General features: G+C 45.8%; 1 protein-coding gene across 2 annotated transcripts in view; it reads left to right on the forward strand.

Moving 5' to 3' along the window:
- Positions 1 to 7623, forward strand: part of GAK (cyclin G associated kinase) — a 78517-nt gene extending 70894 nt beyond the window's left edge. For both annotated transcript variants that reach the window (XM_075411733.1, XM_075411734.1), the window contains exons 27-28: positions 459 to 635; positions 2100 to 7623. In XM_075411733.1, coding sequence (XP_075267848.1) covers positions 459 to 635; positions 2100 to 2201 — 279 coding nt within the window. In that variant the 3' untranslated portion in view covers positions 2202 to 7623. The remainder of the gene's footprint in view (positions 1 to 458; positions 636 to 2099) is intronic.
- Positions 7624 to 18581: the final 10958 nt, after the last annotated feature.

Raw genomic sequence — 18581 nt, forward strand, 5'->3', positions numbered from 1 at the left:
TTAAGTAAATACTAACCACTAATCTAAATGGGCTGAAACTTTTGTACAATCAAGGAAGAATTTTAGTAAATTAATGTTGTACTGTGTCAGGGAGTTAATGTTAATTGTAGCAGATGTTTTTAATGACTCCTGTCAATTCTCGTCATTAATTCTACAATGTCTTGTAACATGTAACTATCTCAGTAATTTCTCTTGCAATGACTGAATTGCTGCAATAAACTAGTAACAAGGAGCTACTCTCTAGTGGCAGATGCAAAACACCACTTTCGGGTGGCTAATGACCTGAGTACCAGAAAGAAGAGTGTAGTAAGACAGTTGGACTTGGGGGTTGAATGCACCAAGACAACTGTACTTGGGTCTTAATCGTGTAGTCTTGTACAGGGTGAAGGTTATGTCTCTGGACAGATGGAGAATGCTTACAGTGCTGCATTCAGTTCTATACATTCTGTTTTTCCCAGATTCTCGAATGGATTGAAGGGAAGGAGAGAAATATTAGAGCATTAATATCCACTCTTCATACAGTGCTTTGGGAAGGGGAAAACAAATGGAAACCAGTCAGCATGGCAGATCTAGTAACTCCTGAACAAGTAAAGAAGTACTACAGGAAAGCAGTGCTTGTAGTTCATCCAGATAAGGTGAGTGTGTTCCTCTGATCTTCTGTCCTTTAGAAGGAACACAGACTGTTTTTACCACACTGTACTGGTCACTGACAGATGCTGCAGCCTTGCTTTTCTAGCACCCTAGACGCTCTTCCCTTTGTTTGCATTGTCTTCTGAATTTAGTCTCGTCCTGCATCCAGGTAGTACAGGATTTTTCTTGTCAGCCTGACACAGCACAGAATTCAGCAGATACGTGTTAACAAATGAAGGATCCCATGAAGATTGTACTGAGCACCAAAGCCAGTTTTGCTGGATTCTGACTGACTTCTGGCAGGTTTAATGCTGATGAGTGGAACCTGCTTTATTTCTACTAGCTGATACTTCAGGTCTTTTAGAACTATTGACCAGTATGTTTCCCAGTGTATGAAGGTAGCTTCTTGTTCCGAGTCATTGCTCTGGGCTGTGTTTTAGATACAAAGATAAGTGTTCAATATGCCTGGCTTGAATTTTCAGCCTTTCCTTGACTAGTGGTTCAGTGAGCAGTAGTCTTAAGTTCTATGTCTTCTTGTATCCATAACAGAAATAAGACATTGTTCTTTCTTTTCTTCCACCTGCTCTTTGCTGTTCTTGGCCATGTGGTTTCCACCACCTTTGTGGTGGTTTCCTGGTGCTTTCTGTAAGCCCTTTGATGCATCAGTGTCGGAACACAGGTCTCTGAGGCATTTTCTTTTTCCTTGGTTTATTTTTGGCCACTTTGAGTTAAAGTGAACCCTAAAAGGTTCTATAAAGTACTGCGGCTGGCAAAATCCAAGCAACAGGAGAAGGGGAACGATGCTGGAGGGGGTTCTGGGACTTCCCTTTTGTGCTAGAAAGAACCTGTTAAAATGATTCATCTCACCTTGTGGAACTAGATCTTTACTAATCATGGGGCCTGGGTTGGCCCAGAGGCAGGGCTGCTGTGAAACAGACAGGGAATCAGGAGCATACTACATTCATTGTGAGTATGGAGGCAAACTCACAGGAATTGCTGTGTTGTTAATGTTGAATCTTAACGTCATTCACAGTCAGGAACAGATTTTTTTTTCTCAGACGTCCCGTCCAAAAAAAGTCTACTTAAATAGTGCTTAAATTTTATTCTTGTACACTACTGCAAGGTCTGTCAGGAAGCAATTCCAAAAATGACTGGATTTGATCTGATTAATATTAACTAAAACTATTTATGAAAAGAACAGCATGGAAAACTGTTTTTAGCTAAGTTTCAGTTATTTATGAATTGCCCTTGAAAGTTGGAAGGAATGTAAGGAAACCAAGGCTTTGACTTTGTTTAAAATACTCCTGAAAACTTTGGAACAGACTGGGGAGGGCAGTGTGTCTGCAAAATTGTATTCACACAGCAGTTTAAAATTGTTGTATAAGATAGCAAATATAAAATGCTAAGATCTTTCCCAAGTCACAATTCCTAATATTTTTATGCTTCTAATACGTTCTGTTTGTTTTTAGGCCACAGGACAACCTTATGAGCAGTATGCCAAAATGATCTTCATGGAATTGAATGATGCATGGTCAGAGTTCGAAAACCAGGGATCAAAGTCCCTTTTCTGAAACTTCACCTTTTGCAGAACTACTACAAAAACTGGAGCTGAGCGGTGTTGTGACTTTATTGCGCTTATGATTTATGAAGCGATTTTCCATGATTTCAGCACAGTTTCTAATAGTGAACTTAAATCTGGTGATGTATTTTGTAAGATGTAGAGTACAAAGCATTACATAGATACATTAAGAAAACAGCTGCTCAGTACTTGAAGAAATCACAGTGCGGAAGTAGATAATTCCTTGCAGTCTTACATATGGTAAAATAAAATTTTAATGAAGCTCCAGGATTTCTGGTATACTAGTATTAATCATAAATCATTCCAATTTCATTGACCTTTGCTTTACACCTGCCTTCCCCGATTTGTCTGTTACTTTCAGTAGTTTTGTGATTCTATTTTGATGTTTGGTGCCTGTCGCCTTATTCAAAGTGCTTTAGTAATCAGCAGTGAACTTGCTTGGCTTATCTCAAACCTGAAGGTGTATATTTTCATCTGTATTTTATGTAATCAATCTGATAATCATTCTGTAAATAATGTTTTCTGACAATACCTGTGTTCCTTAAAATAAATTAACATTTGTTTAGCCAAAAAGACCCCAAATGTTGTAAGGTCAGCTAGGGTTGTTCTTGATTTTTAATGTTTTTTTAAATGTCATGAATCTAGAAATGAATCTTGACTTTAAGGTCTGCATGTTCCTGCTGTTTTGTTATTTATTATGAAGCTGTGGAAGGCAGTACTCTGACCAGTGCTTATTTTCCTAGTTCTTTAAATGGTGTCTTTTGCTTCCGATTTCAGTGGAGCATTCCTTCCATTGGACTTTATGTACTCTCATAGAAATAATGTTTTTCTGAAACTTGAAGTGTAAGCACAAAACATTTTACTCTGGTTTGATTTGTCTGAGTAAATACTACATTACTCATAATCATCTGGAAGGTATTTGAAGTGCTTTAACACGTTTTGCTGCATGTCTGAACTTCTGTATTTTTGAGATATGCATGATATCAGTGTATGTGAAAACATGGGGTGTATTGGTAGATCGTTGCATTTCTGCTCACCTACCTTCCATGCACTGGCTAGTACAAGATGAGTAGAGATGTGACTTGATAACAAAACTTGCTGTGTTTTCTCATACCTATTCAGAAACCAGTTTTTCACTAGTGCTGGGGTGAATGAATGCAAATGACCAATGACTGTTATACTCTGTGTAACAACAAAATGCAATTTTCGTATCGTTTGAAAATGTGTAAGATTAGTGTTGTGGTATTAAAGCTTTGGCAGCAGTCTCTTGAAACAGTACAGTTGGGCATTTAAGGGGATATTTTGATCATCTTGCCGTTTTGCACATTTTGCATGCTTAACTGAGAGGCAAACTGTACCACTGTCAGAGGTAACTGTTCAGCTGAGCAACATGTGAGCAGAAAACATGAGATTCTAATGCCACCTGAACAGTGTTGGCTGAGGTTTTCCACTGCCGTGCCAGCCTGAGAGCTGATGGGTTAGAGACTTGTCAACACAGGTTGCAATTTAGAGTCTTTAAGCTCAGGTGGAACACGGTTACTTACTAACCTCTGATAAAAGGTTTTGTGTGTATATATTTACATATATATTCAGCTACTGTGATTTTTTTCAAATGGAGGCCAGGATTAGCTGTGAATCAGGTAGGTTATATATTATTCATAGCTGCAGTTGTATTGTATTTCAGTTACTGCTTTGAAGCAGTCTTAAATTTCAGTAGATTTCTTCATCAAAACAGGTAACTTGCGGTCTGATTTTGAGTAAAAGCTAATCTTTTTTTCCTTGGGACACTTCATTATGTTTTTTTGTACTCATGGTCTGCATCCATGGAAATTAAAGGCTTCTGCTGGTAGGATAGGTTTGTTGGAGGCCTGCATGGCTTTTTACAGTTTTAGGGCAAATGATATCTAGTAATAGGCTTGAAAAGACACACACAGATACATAATGAATGTGATTGACTACACTCCCCTATGCCACTGAGAGATAAAGCATTTCTGAGGGAGCTGCTTTCAGCACATACAGGCAACTTAATTGAGGGACGCATTTTTAATAGCTCTTTGCTTGAAATATGCGTATAAAAAATTGAAACCGAAAATTGGGAGGAAAATATCTTCCTCTGCTTTATACGTTTGGTGGCATTTTCTGGGTGATGTCTACATTTCTCTGTTTGTCTACTTTTGTTTGCAAAATTCTCTTGAACAGTGGAGAAGAACCTTAGATGTGATTTTACATGAGCAGAGAAACATGAGTGGAAGTGTTTTATCTGGAACTGCAGATCTCTTGAAATTGGTTCCCCCTTTTTAAAATTATGGAAAATCATGACGTTCGGCTGTGGATTCTTCCAAGATAATTACTGAAACTGCAGTAGGTTGGCAGGATCCCTTGACTTATTTTATGGCTTAATCAGCTTAGTCCTCAGTGGGGGAACTGATTGATTCCTCTGTCCTGCTCCTTTCTACGTAGTTGAATTTTGGTCCTAGGAATCTGGGAGGGGCTCAGTTTGGTAAACTCTCAAATCTTGACAATGGAACTATTTGTGTTTGGTTTTTTTGTGTAACCACATGCAAAAAGTTGGATTTCAGTAAGGCCCTGTAAGCAAAATTTAAAAATTCAAGTGATGAACATGAACATAGTAAACTGAAGTTTTCTTTTCTTTAGATGATAAAGCAGCATGAGGACCCCTAAAGGTGTTTCATAGTGTAAGGATTATATATTAAATTTTGTAGTTATATGAATCTGAGAAGAGGGAAGTTATAGTAAATTTTGTATACATGTGTATGGAGTTTTAATGTTGCTTTTAAAGGAGAGGATAATTTGGAAGAAAAAGTCCAGAAGTTGTGTTTGAATTCATCGTAAAACAGTAATAAACTGACAGTGAGGGCTTTTCAACCCTTCTCGTGCTCTATGCTTCATTGTTAATTGGTTGCTTGCTCTATGGGATAAGGACTGCACTCCCAACTATTACACACACATTTCACTGCAGCTGTATTCTTCATGTCCACAAACTGAAAAGCTTTTAGAATAGGCTGCAGAAAAATTGATTAAGCTGAGACTTGATTAGATGCTGTGAATTCTCTCTGGGCTTAATATGTGTAGTTTCCATTCATGCATATTATTCCTTGCACAGTTAAATTTTGAAATGTTGAAGTGAAATAATGTCCTGAAAGCTAGGCTTTGTATCTGCTTCTGATGACTGCAAAGCTTGAGGCTGAGGTAACTTGAGTGTTGCCAGTAGGTTGATAATGTGTCTACCAGGCTTCGCACTGGCAGTGCAGTTGAAGTTCTGGTGTGAAGCATCTCCCTGACTTCTGCAGCAAATCATGGCGCCTTCTGGCTCATGTTTGTAGTTCCTTTGTCTGTTAATGACAGCTGACTAATGCCATGCCTACTTTGCAGCCTACCAGGACCCAGTTCTTAAAAGTGAGTAGCTTGACAAGGTTGTTGCAAGAGCAAAGAAAAAAAAATGCTGCAGAGGTTAAGGGAAGAATAGAGAAGAACATCCAGGCTCTAACTTACATCTCAGATGTTTTCTAATTCTTTTTTCATTGACTATTCCTGCCTACCTCTCCTAAAAACAAGTCTAGACTAGTAGAAACAACCTGGTTTGTAGCTTGCTTTCCCAGCCCTTTTTGAAGTGCTACTGACTGGCTCTAGGCAAGTGGCAGTACCAAGTGCTTGGCTTTTTTTGCAGAAGTTGCTATAAGGCAGGGCTTATAAAATGATAGGGCAGGTTTCCACTAGTTACGTCTGAATTAATTTGCTTCATGTTACATTGCTGCTAGATTTGGAGAGTCAGGCAACTTAACTTTTAAAATAGAAATCTGTGAAGAAGAATTGATCTTAAGACTGTGTGGAATGTGTTTCGACCATATTGGGGGAAATCAGTTGGTGTCTTTAATCTTGGGCATGCCTGTTTGGTGTTTCTTAGTGCTGTCAGATTTGCTTGAACTTAACAGCAGGAAAGAGAAAGAAAATGAGCCGTTAAGCACTTGCATTCGTATGAAATCATAGGGTTATGCTCAATATTGTTAGTGGATAGCGATTTCCAGACATCAAGCCTGGGAGGAAAGGTTCCTCTGTGTTGCCGCTTGGGTAGAGTTCAGATAGTTTGCTCATCAGTGGTAGCTTTCTTCAGCAAGCACAGAGTGGAAAACGTACAACAGTGCTGATGACTTCCTTGGAACAGTGGCAAAGTCCTTTGCATTGCACCTGTGAGGGTAGCTGGCGCTCATGAGAAATGCCTTGCTTACCTCTTATTTCTTGCTAGTTCTAGCAAGCTTTTCCAGTGTTGTGTTACCAAGCAGAGAGCAACAGTTCCTTCCTGAAGGCAAACTACATCTCAAAGCGGCATGCACAGGATTAATATTTTGCACAAACCAAAGCAGAGTTTGAGCACAGCTGAAATCTCAGCTGCTCTCAGGGACTGCTGGGCTGCGTGCACCATTCCACCTCCCAGGGCCAGGCTGCCGTTTCCCCAGCAGTGGCCACACGTTTGTGTAGTCATTGGCCATGTGTTCTCTGCTGCTCACAGGAAGATTTCAGGGGTTGCATAAACGTAGAAGCCTTGTTGCTCCTTCACTGTGTCCTTAATTGTCTAACGATGGCAATGTAATGAATACTTTGTAAATAATTTCCAATTAGTCTTGTACAGTTGCCTGTTCTTTATGAGTCAGTTGACATTTTCTGTCAAGAACTTGCAGGGGACTGGCCTGCCAAAGCTGTAGGAGAGGTGTATCGTGTCCCATGCCCCGAGTTTGTCCCTGGTGCAGGGTAGCTACCAGGTGCCTAGTGACCAGGAGCAAAGGGTGACTCACTGAGCTGTGCTTCTGATCTTGATGAATCTTGCAGTGTGTGCTTGCTCCCTGTTTGGGTGAGCTTATTGTACGCTGCAGTTTAGACTGCATTAAACTTCCAACATATGCTCCAAAAATACAAATTCAGTCACTTTTATGAAGGATATATGTTGCTATAGAAGCTTTTATTACCAAAAGAGGATTAAGAGGCATTGTGAGAACTCCTGAAACTCTCTTTAGTGGAATGTACTGTATATCTGCAATGTAGACTTCTGGAAGTGATTGTCCTCTCTGATAAGGACTTAGCTTGCTCTGAGGTCCTTATTGTATTTACCTGTAGTTGTGATTGTACTTTCTGTACCTGTGATTTCTCTAGTTTGGGGTGTGTGGGAGGGCAGAATGATATTCAAGTTCTATTTTTTGCCATCTTGCAGGAAATGCAATGTACTGAGTCATTTTGCTACTAGTGAATTGAAAATTATACCTGTGTGTATATAAAGGTAATATAGTCAAATTAAACCTTGTTTAAAAGTAGATTTAATGTTTTGCACAATGTCCTTGAATGGAATATTTTGCTTTGAAATGTATTATGACTTAACCAGTGATCAATTAAACAAAATTACTTTGCGTGTTTCTTTCTTCCGCAAGGGAGAGATGACGTGAATACCCAAAGCATTTCCACTGCCTCTTCCAGAACAACATGCAAGCATTGGAGAAATGGTTCTCATTAGTGTGTTGAGGTAGACTGAACCTCTTAGAAAACAAGCGTCTCTTCAGAAGTGTCTCCTCTCCTGCTGGAGGGGGGTCCCTGCAGCGTGCTCTGCCGTTGGGCAGCTGAATGTCTTGGGCTGCCGCCTGTGTGGGGCTGTGAGGGGTTCTTGCACAGGACAGGAGCGGTGCAGTGCCACCCTGTCCCCCAAGGGAAGCTCCTGCACAGGTGCGTGACAGCTGTGGAAGGAAGGAGAGCAGGAACAAGTGGGTGAGACTGAGGCGGGAGGGAGGGATGAGCAGCCTGCCAGGAGGGTGAGGGAGTGGGACATAAAGTGAGGAAGGGCTGCGGATCTGGGGAACCTGTGTGGGAATGCTGGGGAAGGGGGGGTGGTTGCTGGGACAGCACTAACGGCGTGCCCAGAAGCATCTTTTTGACTCCGTGCTCTCTAATGACCATAGCGGAAGCAGGGTCCTTCACAGCTGGGAACAAGCCACTTTGACATTGAGAGAGTTTATTTAAAAAACTAAAAGCATAGCAGTGTAGGATTACCACAGGGGATCCCCAAGGAGAAGAGTGGAAGATGGGGGGTAATGTGAGAGAATGGATGGGCATGACCAAAGGAGGATGAGTGGGATAAGCATGGGGTAGGAAAGAGAAGCAAGCAAACAAATTCTGTTCAAGAAGGGCCATTGCTGTTGGTAATGTTCATATTCTGCTTACTACTTCAAATAATCTGATGGGCTTATAAGAACTGAATATTAAACTAGGTCTTCTAGCATTTTTGTCACTGAATAATCTTTCTCCCTGTATCCCATACAGAACATGTTGCTACTTTTGCTGTTAACCTGTTTATTTTTAACATGTAAAGCTGCTGAAAAATGTATGGATACCTACTCCCAGTCCTTTACTGCTGTAGCAAAGCAGGGTAATGTTAGTTAGTTGCATCTTTCTTTGCCATACGCAAAACCTCTGGCTGCTCTGACATGTATTAAGAAAGACTGAGTTGGGAGCATGATCCAGGGCAGGTGGGACATCCTGCAGTGTCAAGCTGGCAGGTGTCAGTAATTGCTTACACCGGGAAGGCAGAATGTGTTACAAAGAAATAACATGGCCGTAAGCTCAATGTCAAGCAGAGCCAACAACATGACAAGAGCGAACGGGGGATTAAAAAACAGGCAGCAGAAACTAAACAGAGCACTGAGCTGTGGTGTGCAGAGCAGCCGGCAGCAATCTGAGCCAGCGCCTTCCAAGTCTGCACCATAGGCACCTGATGTGGAGTGCTGGTACAATTTGCCCTGCCTCATGAGGATGCGAGGAGGACTTCTGGCAGATTTTTGCCCTCTGTGGCGGAACTGAGCAAAAAGCACTGGAGGAGGGACAATGGAGCGTGTAGGTAGGTGAAAACTTGAACTGGAAGGTTCCTTCTAGTGCAGACAGTAAGGGATTCTTCATCTCCTGTAAACCATAAAACTGTGCTGGCTTCTCTACTGGCGTGTCTTCTGCTCCTAATCAAAGGTCTGGGCACACACAAAATAACGGCTGTGAAATGCTCTGGTGTGTAATGCTGCTGGCAGACCCAAGAATTTAGTTAATACTTGGGTGGGTGTTTGGGGGCTTACATTTAGTAAGGCCTCATTTGGCTGTTACCAACTGGTGAACTTCTCTGCTTGCTTCCTTGTGCATGGTTTTGGTGAGCAACAAGGCAGCAGAAGCACTCTGCAAGGTGCGCTCTGAGGAGATGGGATTGTCAGCGTGCCACCTCCCTGCCAAATGATACGCAGTGCGTTCCGCGGACTTCTCATGTGCGAGATGAAACCTAAAGGGACAGCTCATCCAGCTTGCTCAGGAAGCTAATTTAAATGACAAGCCTCTTCAAAGGTTCAAGGTTGCAGCTGCTAGATCTGCTTATTTCTCCTCTATGAAATCTTCTGTATGAAACAAAAAAAGTCCATAGCTGTGAATTTTGACTACCAGCCTAAACCTTTCTGGCTTTGGAAAGAGGAATATTATGTTTGTGGAACAACTTATGTAGAAAGTAGAATGGAAATGCCTCATAAAATAGGGGGAAATCAGGAGACCTGGTTGTACTTGGTGCTTGTTAATGAAGAAATGTCGTGTGCAGTGAAGTGCTGGGTGTTCCCTAGCATAGTGTGTGAGCTCGGTGCTTCCGCTGGGTCTCCTCCTCTCTTGATCCCTCCTAGCTAGGTCCTGTCCGTTTCATTATGAAGCTCAGAAATATGCAGTGATGTTGACAGCCTTCATAGTAGCAGTTAATGCAGTGTTTGACCCAGAGCCTTCCCTGTTGCCTTTGTTTCCAAGGCTTGGCTTCCTCTGGGCTTCTGGGGTTTCCAAAGCAGTGGATTCACCAGACTTCGTGCGGAAACTGACCTGCAGCAAAGGCAGAACCAGATGGAGTCAACCTGCAGCAGTAAGCAGCTGTGGTGTCTTGTGGCTTCTCCTTTCCTGCTGCATGCCAGGTCCGTCTGATTTCTAGCTGTGGCTCACCCTAGAGGAAAATAAGGTGCCAGGTGTATTGTAGGGATGTATGAACCATGAGAACTGGACTCCTACAAGTGTTCCGATGGATTGAGTAAAGGGTGTTGAACCAGTGCATGTTCCGTGTAATTTCACTCTGAGACTTTTTTTGTATGTTATGGCTAAACTTGCCTCTCCTGCCCTCACTGGCTCATCGTGAAACCATGGATGTATGCAGGGTTTTCATTACCGACAGCATTTTTTTCACTACTAGCTTGCTTCACCCTAGAAGCTGCTCTCCCTTTTGCTGCTGCTCCTACTAGCGTGAACCTAACACCTACCAGACCTGGAAATTCCGCATCTGCTTCTGCACCCACCTGCCCCCGCTGCTTCCCCACATGTGCAAGGCATGGACAACTTCCACACCTCTGTATTTCTTCTCCAGTGTCTGGGGCATCATGAGGAGCACGTCTTCTGTGGGGAGCTGAGCTGCAACTGTTTACCACCAAAAAAGGGTGTTTGGGGATTTCCTAGGAGTGTGAAATCTTCATAGGGCTTCAGCTGGGGGGAGATGGAGAAGGGACCTCCATTCTGTGCTCTGCTTTTGCTGCTGTGGGCAGCTCTTCTCGAGCTGTCCCGGGCCCCATAGGCTCCATTGTCGGTAGCAATCCACCCGTTGGTGCCAGAGGAGGTCGTTGCCGGGGGGGGGGGGGGGGGGGGGTCGAAGGTCTCCAGCCCTCATCCGTGCACCCTGCAGGCTGGGCGGCCACTGCGCTGCTCTGTGACTGGAGTTACTCATCACAAGTAATCGTGTTGGTTTGTTTCGATTGCCATCTGATGGCAGAAGGACATGCACGTAGCCATTTTGCACTTGCACCACGCGGGGTTTCCTTAGCCAAACCTGCCCCACACTAACTCTTTTGCAAGCATTTGTGTATTTTCTGTGCGAATGCTGCAGAAAAGGGTCTGCTTGTGGATGCCTGAACTTGTAGCGCTGACGGTGCCCGAGGCAGGGCTCCCTGCTGTCTGTGGGGCTGGGGGAGCAGCAGAGGCACCCAGCTCCTCTCCCCAGCTCTGTGGGGTCGTGCTGCTGCCCCAAGCCGGGGCACTGCCACCTGCTTTGCCCCTCCAGGAGCCCACAGGCCCTGCTTTCTATCCGCCACCCACAACAGTGGGCAATCCACTGCTTGAAGCAGGAGCGCGTCATCTGCCTCACTGTCTTCTCAGAGCTGGAGAAAACGGGAAGAGCAGATACACACCGCAGGCATCTCTGAGCTAGGGGGGTGTGGGGTGGGATAGACAACTGAAAACAGCATCAGAAAGCAAAGGGCTGAGGAGTAAGCAGGTAGATCCCAGGGCTGTGCATTGCATGTGCCCAGGCTCTGGCGAGACATGACCTCAGTATTGAGGTGCAAGTATTCAGAGTGCAGATACTGGGACACGGTTGCCTGCAACGGGAGGAGGAAGAGTAAACTCAGCAGCCAAAGCTTCCTGGCAGTGCAGTCTGCTGTGGTGTCCCAGCCTTGCTCTGAGCCCCAGCTAAATGAGGCCGTACTGACTGTTCAGCCCAGGCTGCTTCACCTGTGGTGAGGCTGTTGACCAGTTCCTGGGTGGCTGTGGGGGGTGCCTGCCTGCATTGTCAAGCACTACCCCCGGGGGTGGCATCCTTGGCACCCGCTCTCACAGAAGAGGCTGATTGATCTCTTACCACTATCCCTGCGCCCCACCATGAGTACTACGAAATTCATCTGTTCAGCATGTTAAATACTTAAACTCAGGTGCTGAATTAAGTTCTGCTCTGGGAAGCTTCCTACCTGAAGAAAGATGTCAGCAGCTTCAAAGAAAATTTGATCTGCATTTATTTACCCTCGCGCAGGAAGGTATAAAATCCAGCCCAAGTGACAACTATTCACAAGGAGTCGATACCGACGAGACCTTAAAAGCGGTTTGAGTTTTACCTGGAGGAATGGTTGGAAACTGCATCTTTAATACGATCAAACATCTTCTGCACGGTAAATAAAATTAGATGAGCTTCAAATTCTAATTCTGTTGCTGTCAAGTGTTATGTGTCTGCTTCAACTCAGAAATAATAAATGCAGTTCTTTAATTTCAGCGCTATGCAAATAGTATTAGAAGATTATTCCTGGTGCGGGAAGATCAGCTTCTGCTGTAATATTAGCATAGGCTGGAAGATCTATTGCTGTGATCCGTGATGGCATTTAATGCTGCTTATTCTTTTCCATAGATAGACTGAAATGCAAATGCATTTCCTAGAGGTACTTTTCCTAGCACAAGTATTCGTTGTTTCTGCAGAAGCTCACAAGGAAAGAGACAGCGCAAAAGACCATGCACTTATCCAGGAATGTGAAAATTAAGCTTCAGGTCTGCAGGCCACTGGGGAACCTTTGTGACCCTTAACTGGACAACAGCAGCATCATTTTTAGTGATCCCCACGGGAGAAGGTGCACATCCACCCACTGCTCCCACGTGTGTCCTCCTGCCAGACCCACCCCTGCGCTTCCTTCCAGGAAGTCACCAGAGTTTGATGTGAGCAAAACCAAGCATTTTTCCCCTACCCTTCTCCTGGAAATGGATTAAGTCTTATGAATGAAAATTTCCTGAAGCCTGTATAGGAGGGCTTGAGGAAGGTGCATGTGGCTGGGAGTCAAGCATCAAAGGATGCCAGGGGCTGCCTACACAGGAGCCGTGCTGCCACCAGTCCCCGTGTGAAGCCAGAGGCACGCTTATGCTGGGAGCCCAGGAGCCTCCCTGTGTCCTGGCTTCACCTGTGGGCACGGCTCTGCTTCTGAGCTGGCTCTTCCAACGTGAGAAAAGGAAGAGAGTAAAAAGTTTACCCTAAAAAGTACAATGCTTTACTTCTAGCACTAGTTACTTCGTCAGCATCTTGCCTTGGCCCTTCCTGTGCATTGCTCATTGGCATCCTGTGTGCTTCGCCAGGAGAAATGCTCTGTTGAGAGCAGGCAATCTCTTCCTTCTTGTTCTTGGGTACATTTAGTGTGATCTTTATATGTTTCAATCGCACCCTTGCCTAATAGGTTACACTTCCTTCTCTCCTGTGGGTCCACAGGTTTAGTTATGCCATGATTACTCAAATTTTGTGTTTCTTTGCATACGACATGATTTCTTAGGAAGGGAGAACCACACAACTGCACAGGCTAAACAAAACTTATGCTAAAGCAGTCAGGCAATAGCACACACACACAAAAATGTCAAAACCAGAGGACAAGAGCAGACGCTGGCCATTAGACAATTTTGCTGCTGCAGCTAGGACAAGCTAGACAATATGTGTCTCATCCTATGGTAAGCTGCAGGTGCAGGTGGATGCATCTTAATTAATTTTGCAGAGATGGCTGAAATCAAGCCAGGTTCAAGGCCTGAGAAGACCTGAGGTCTAGTATAGTGAATTATGTTATAAAGCTTGAGGTTGGAGTACGGCTGAGATACAAGGCCACAATTTCTAGGTTAGAAAAGGCAAGTCCAAAGCCTCCTGAGACCTGAAGTCTCAGAAAATCTTGTATGCCAGTGATAGGCTTGTGGTGAGCAAACACCCATCTTCCCCTGTAACAAATTTCCAAGAGTTAGGAGGAATTAAGTCCTTCAAACAACTTACAATGCCATGGATGTTGCAACAGGAGGTTAACATTTCTGATTATTTAGACAGCCTCTAAAAAATCCTAAGTTTGGCACCTTGAGTATGAGTCTCACAGGCCTGTGTGTTTCCTATACTCAGACGTGCAGCTGTGCCTGAGTTGATGTTTGCCCTTGTTTTACAAGTCTAGTTATTGATGCTGAAGCCGTTCAGTTTTGGGGCAGTGAGCAGGAACAAGAAAGCAGCCTGGCGCTCTTTGCAAACGTGCACTGAGGCAGAGCCTTGTGTTCAGATATGCGGCTTTCGCAGAATTGTCTGCTCATCAACCTCTCTGCAGCTCCAGTGTAAGAGTAAACTGAGATAGTGGTGATGTTTCTATTTTTCTGGCTACAGCATTTTTGGAAAGCTGAAGTGGTTCCCTTGGCGTTCAGTATAGCTGTAGTTATACGTCCACTTAGCTTTTTAGCTACAACGCAGGTTTCCAGAGCGAAGACCAGCCTGTGCGGTTGGGTACGGGGCTGGGACAGATGTGTACGGCACTTGGGCAGATGTGCCTCCTTGGTGACGCTGTGCCGCCTGGGCTGTGACCCTGGGCTGGGCCCAGGGATGGGTCTGTGGGAGGCCATAAGCCTTCACGGAGGAGAGAGAGAGGGCTTCTGTGGCATTAGCAACGTGCTGTCTTCCCAGCAGGAGAGTTTAGTAAGAAACTTATGCTTTGCAGTTCTGCGGTTTGCTAAAGGGCAGAATAAATTTTGAAGTGCCACAAAGATCCAGCTGAGCTGTCTGAATAATATTCTAATAAATTGCATAATAAAGAAGTGACTTCAGTAGGAGATCAGCTGTTTACACTGGTCCCTAACGGATCTCTAGCAAATAACACGTTCACTTAGCATCTTTCCTGCTTTCAGATAAGCCAGTATGGACCTTTCAGCCCTAGGGATGTGGAGGGTGAGATGGTACGAGCTGTTTCCCTGCTCTGTACTTGCAACATCACGGTTTGCATAGCTGCCAGGATTAAGTGCACCCTGTGCGGTGGGAGCCACTGCTGGCCAGCTGAGCCTTGGAGCTTTGCAAGAGCAGCTTGCAACTATGCAGACTGTTGGTTGTGGTGTGCTGGCTGGCAGAAACACCTCACTAAGCAGGACTGATTCTGCTGCTGCTGCTGCTGCTGCAGACTCGACACTGAAATTTGACAAAGGAGCTGGCTCAGCATCGCTGCAGGGAGGACTCTTTGCAGGACCTTGGGCTCGCAGGGTCTGCTGCAGGGAGCTGGGGTGCTCTGGGATGCTGGGTACCTGCTGTGGTCTTGGACCGCTGAATCCAGGGCAGACATTCTGGAAACATGGCATATGACACCTGGGAATCTGCATGCTGCTTCCCCGAGGACCCCATCCTAGATTCACCTGCCTTGTGTGGTCTAGGCCCCTGAAACAGTCTTGGTGCATTTGCTCTTGTGGGTCCGGGGCAGATCAGGTCTCAGGGGTTCTGCAAAGCTCCCTGGTACACTGTCTGATGTGAGCCTGAAGCATTGGAACAGCCAACCATGCAAGTGCGGGCATAATATTTCAGCATCAGAGAAGAGATCTGCCCTTCTCCAGTGGCTCATGTCGTGGCAACGCACCCTTCTGTGCCACGGGGCAAGGGATTGAGTAAAAGGAATTGGGTGCCCTCAGCCAGCCCTCTGGAGACACCTGCTCTCCTGCTCCTGCTGCTTCCCCCTGCCACACCTCATGCTTGGGCAGGAGACCAGAGGAACCAGCGCATCGCTGCATGTCCTGTAAACCCTGTGCCAAATGTCTCAGAGAGGGAGGTGATCCCTGCCCCTGCTCCTCTTCTTGTCACAGCAGCTACAAAGCATGGGACACAACGTTCTCCTTCCGGTCCAGGGTTGCACTTCTTAAGTCTTCTACATGCCCCTGCACAACAGGTGCATCGCTGCCTAACACAACAGCACAAGAGGCTCTGCTGTTCAGCCTGGTCCTTCCTCGGCACCGTGGAGGGGCCGGTGCTTCCCACAGCCTGCTCTCCCGCTCCCCTGCGCCTGAGCATTGCTCTGAGCCGCGGGGCACGGCCTTTTAAAGCTTCCCACTCTCTGCCCGAGGAGCTGCCCAGCAGCTGGGCCTCGGACCGTGAAGTCTGCGCTCAGGAACAGGTTTTACACACGTGCTATGGAGTCCTGCCGCATGCCTGGGTGCAAGGCTCATTGGGCTACAAAGGATGCAGAGCCCCAGGGCAGCGGACCCCATCAGTTGGGGGGTCTGGTTGGTGGGACTCGGCCAAGCACATCTCCTTTCTGTCATCTGCACAGCGCGATCTGCCCTCCCCCTCGCTCACTCTTTGTAAGCTGGGTCCTGCAGAGACTTTATTTGTGGCAGCCTGGCGTGTTGGCTATGCAGAGCACATCGCTGGTTTTACTGCTGGGAAGGTTTTAGTGGCTGTGAAATGAGATAAGGCAAACAGCTTCACGTTGGTATGGGTGGACAGAAGAATTGAAAGTATGGGTTCTGCATAACAACAACAACAAAAGAAGATGTATTAAGTCTGATGTTAGACAGTTCATGAAATAATTAGCGTTTCCAAGTGTGTCGTAATTTCAGACGAAAGTGAAAATACAACAAGATGAACAGAAAATGATGGGTTATACTTTTGGAACAAGGGACTTTAATTGAGCCAGATGGGCCCAGATGTTCCCTCCCACTCTCTGACTGAAATGATCACCTATTCAGAGAGAAATGTGGGAGAAACTGTAACAAAGATGCAAGAAGAAATTTTCCACAAGCAATGATTACACTAAGGGGACTTCAGGCAGCTCTTACTGCTCCAGTGAGGCCAATTGTGTATGAAAATATGAATATTTGAAGCCTGACTTGAAGAGGTGCTTACTGCTGCTCACACTTCAGTTTGCATTTTGATCCAATAAAGACTTTATAATCAGTCTCCTCTCCCATCAACTGGCTTTGACTCCAGTTTTCCTTTTGGTCATCTGCTCTTTCTGTTCCTGGTTCATGCAAGCAGACCTCTTCTCTCTGTGCTTCAGCTTTCCTGATGAGTTTGCTAACAGCAATTATTTTTATTCTGATCCATTTTTAGAGTTGCAGTTTGAAGTTGCACCTGAGATGAATGGTTTTATATCATTGCAACATTCGACATGATCAACCTAACCAGAGATCTCTGAAAAGTGTCTCACACCATGAAGGTCTCTCTGCTTCCCTGCACATGCACTTGAAGCTGCCAAGGGGTCATGCATGCACAAGGAGGTGGGAAGCGTGCGTGCACTCGTATGCAACATGTCCACAAGAAAAAGTGGAGATTTAAGACCATAACATTAGGAGTCTGGTAGGTGTTGGGAAGATATTGAGGCCATCAGGTCTGGAAGAGGTCTGGGCATGGGGATGCTTGATCTGTCTGTCCTGGGTGCTCCCTTGCTAGGCAGCCTGTGCTCCCTGCTCCCTGCTTCACCCTCCTGGCTGCAGTCAGCCACATGTGGTATGAACAGAAGGAAGGTTTGGTTCATTTTTCTGCCACAGACTGTGGTGGTCAGGTGCAGGGCTGCATGGCAGTTGTCCTTGGACAGCCCTGATTGCATACCTTAGTATTCTGTTAATTGATCCTCCGCTTTGCTGCCATTGTCCTTCCTTTCTCAGCGCAGTCGCCTCCCACAAAGACAGCTCCCTCCAAATTACTGCTTCTCCACTGGCTCCAGTTTCCTACATCCTTATCCACGTTTGGTATTTCTGATGTGGTTATCCATACAATATACTCTGTCTTCTATGCTATCATTGATGCAGTTCCTGGGTTACTGCTGGGCTAGCAAAAGTCTTTTCCCCAGAGGTCCCCAAAGCCCTCCTCCCTTTGAAGTTCAGCCACTTCTCGCATCTCTGAATGGCCTGTCAAACCCAGCCAGCCCTCATGGTGGCCTGGAAATGTCCATCTTCTTCCTCCATCACACTCTGCCCTGAAGAACTGGCAGAGTCTCCTGCAAGGCCATGTCCCAGCACCATCCATGGGTTATCAGTACTCCACTCCTCTTCTTCACAGCAGGGAGAGAGGAGGCACAGACAGCAGCCACCCAAGTCATCCCTGCTGTCGCCTTGCAGGGTGGGCAGGAAGGACAGGGGAGGGTGCGACTGGTAAGAAACAGAAAAGACTCAGCTGCCTTGTAACTGACTTTTATCTGAAACTCCCGCAGTATCCTGACATCCCCGGTTCACCTAGTGTGACTCCTCTGAAGACTGGGCACAGCACCTCCTCCCTCATGTGTCCTTCTGGCTGGATGGAGGTGGGAGCAACCCAGGTAGGCTTCAGCTCCTTCTTCCTCTCCTTGGACAATGTGCCACCCTGGAGCTGGGACTGGACCTTGCAAACTGCCCAGGGGGTCATCGCTGGGGCTGCGTGCAGGGGTGTTGCTGGGGAAGCGCAGTAACCAACTTCGGCACTAAGAAAGTCTCCTGAAGAACACCTCCCACGTCTAGGGGTCAATTCTCCTGTTCCAAATGCTCTCAGAGTTAGGAAAAGGGGTCTCTCCCACCTGGTCCAGCCTTCAGACTCCTCCACCACCAGCCTCTGAGTTGGAGGTGTGGCTCTTCAAGTTCCACCGCACCCCAAAGAGCAGCTGATGGGCCTTGTATGGTGCGGCCTCTGCCTCTTCAGAGAGGTTCATTGGGAACTGTGTACACTTCCTCAATGAGCTGCATCTCAAGTCAGCTCATCTGGGAAGGAGGGCAGGGGACCTTTGACGAGCGTTATACCAACTAACATTGCAGAGCAGCATTTCTCTCTCAGGTG

This window comes from Opisthocomus hoazin, chromosome Z (assembly GCF_030867145.1).
Source record: "Opisthocomus hoazin isolate bOpiHoa1 chromosome Z, bOpiHoa1.hap1, whole genome shotgun sequence".
In the NCBI taxonomy this organism is placed as follows: Eukaryota; Metazoa; Chordata; class Aves; order Opisthocomiformes; family Opisthocomidae; genus Opisthocomus; species Opisthocomus hoazin.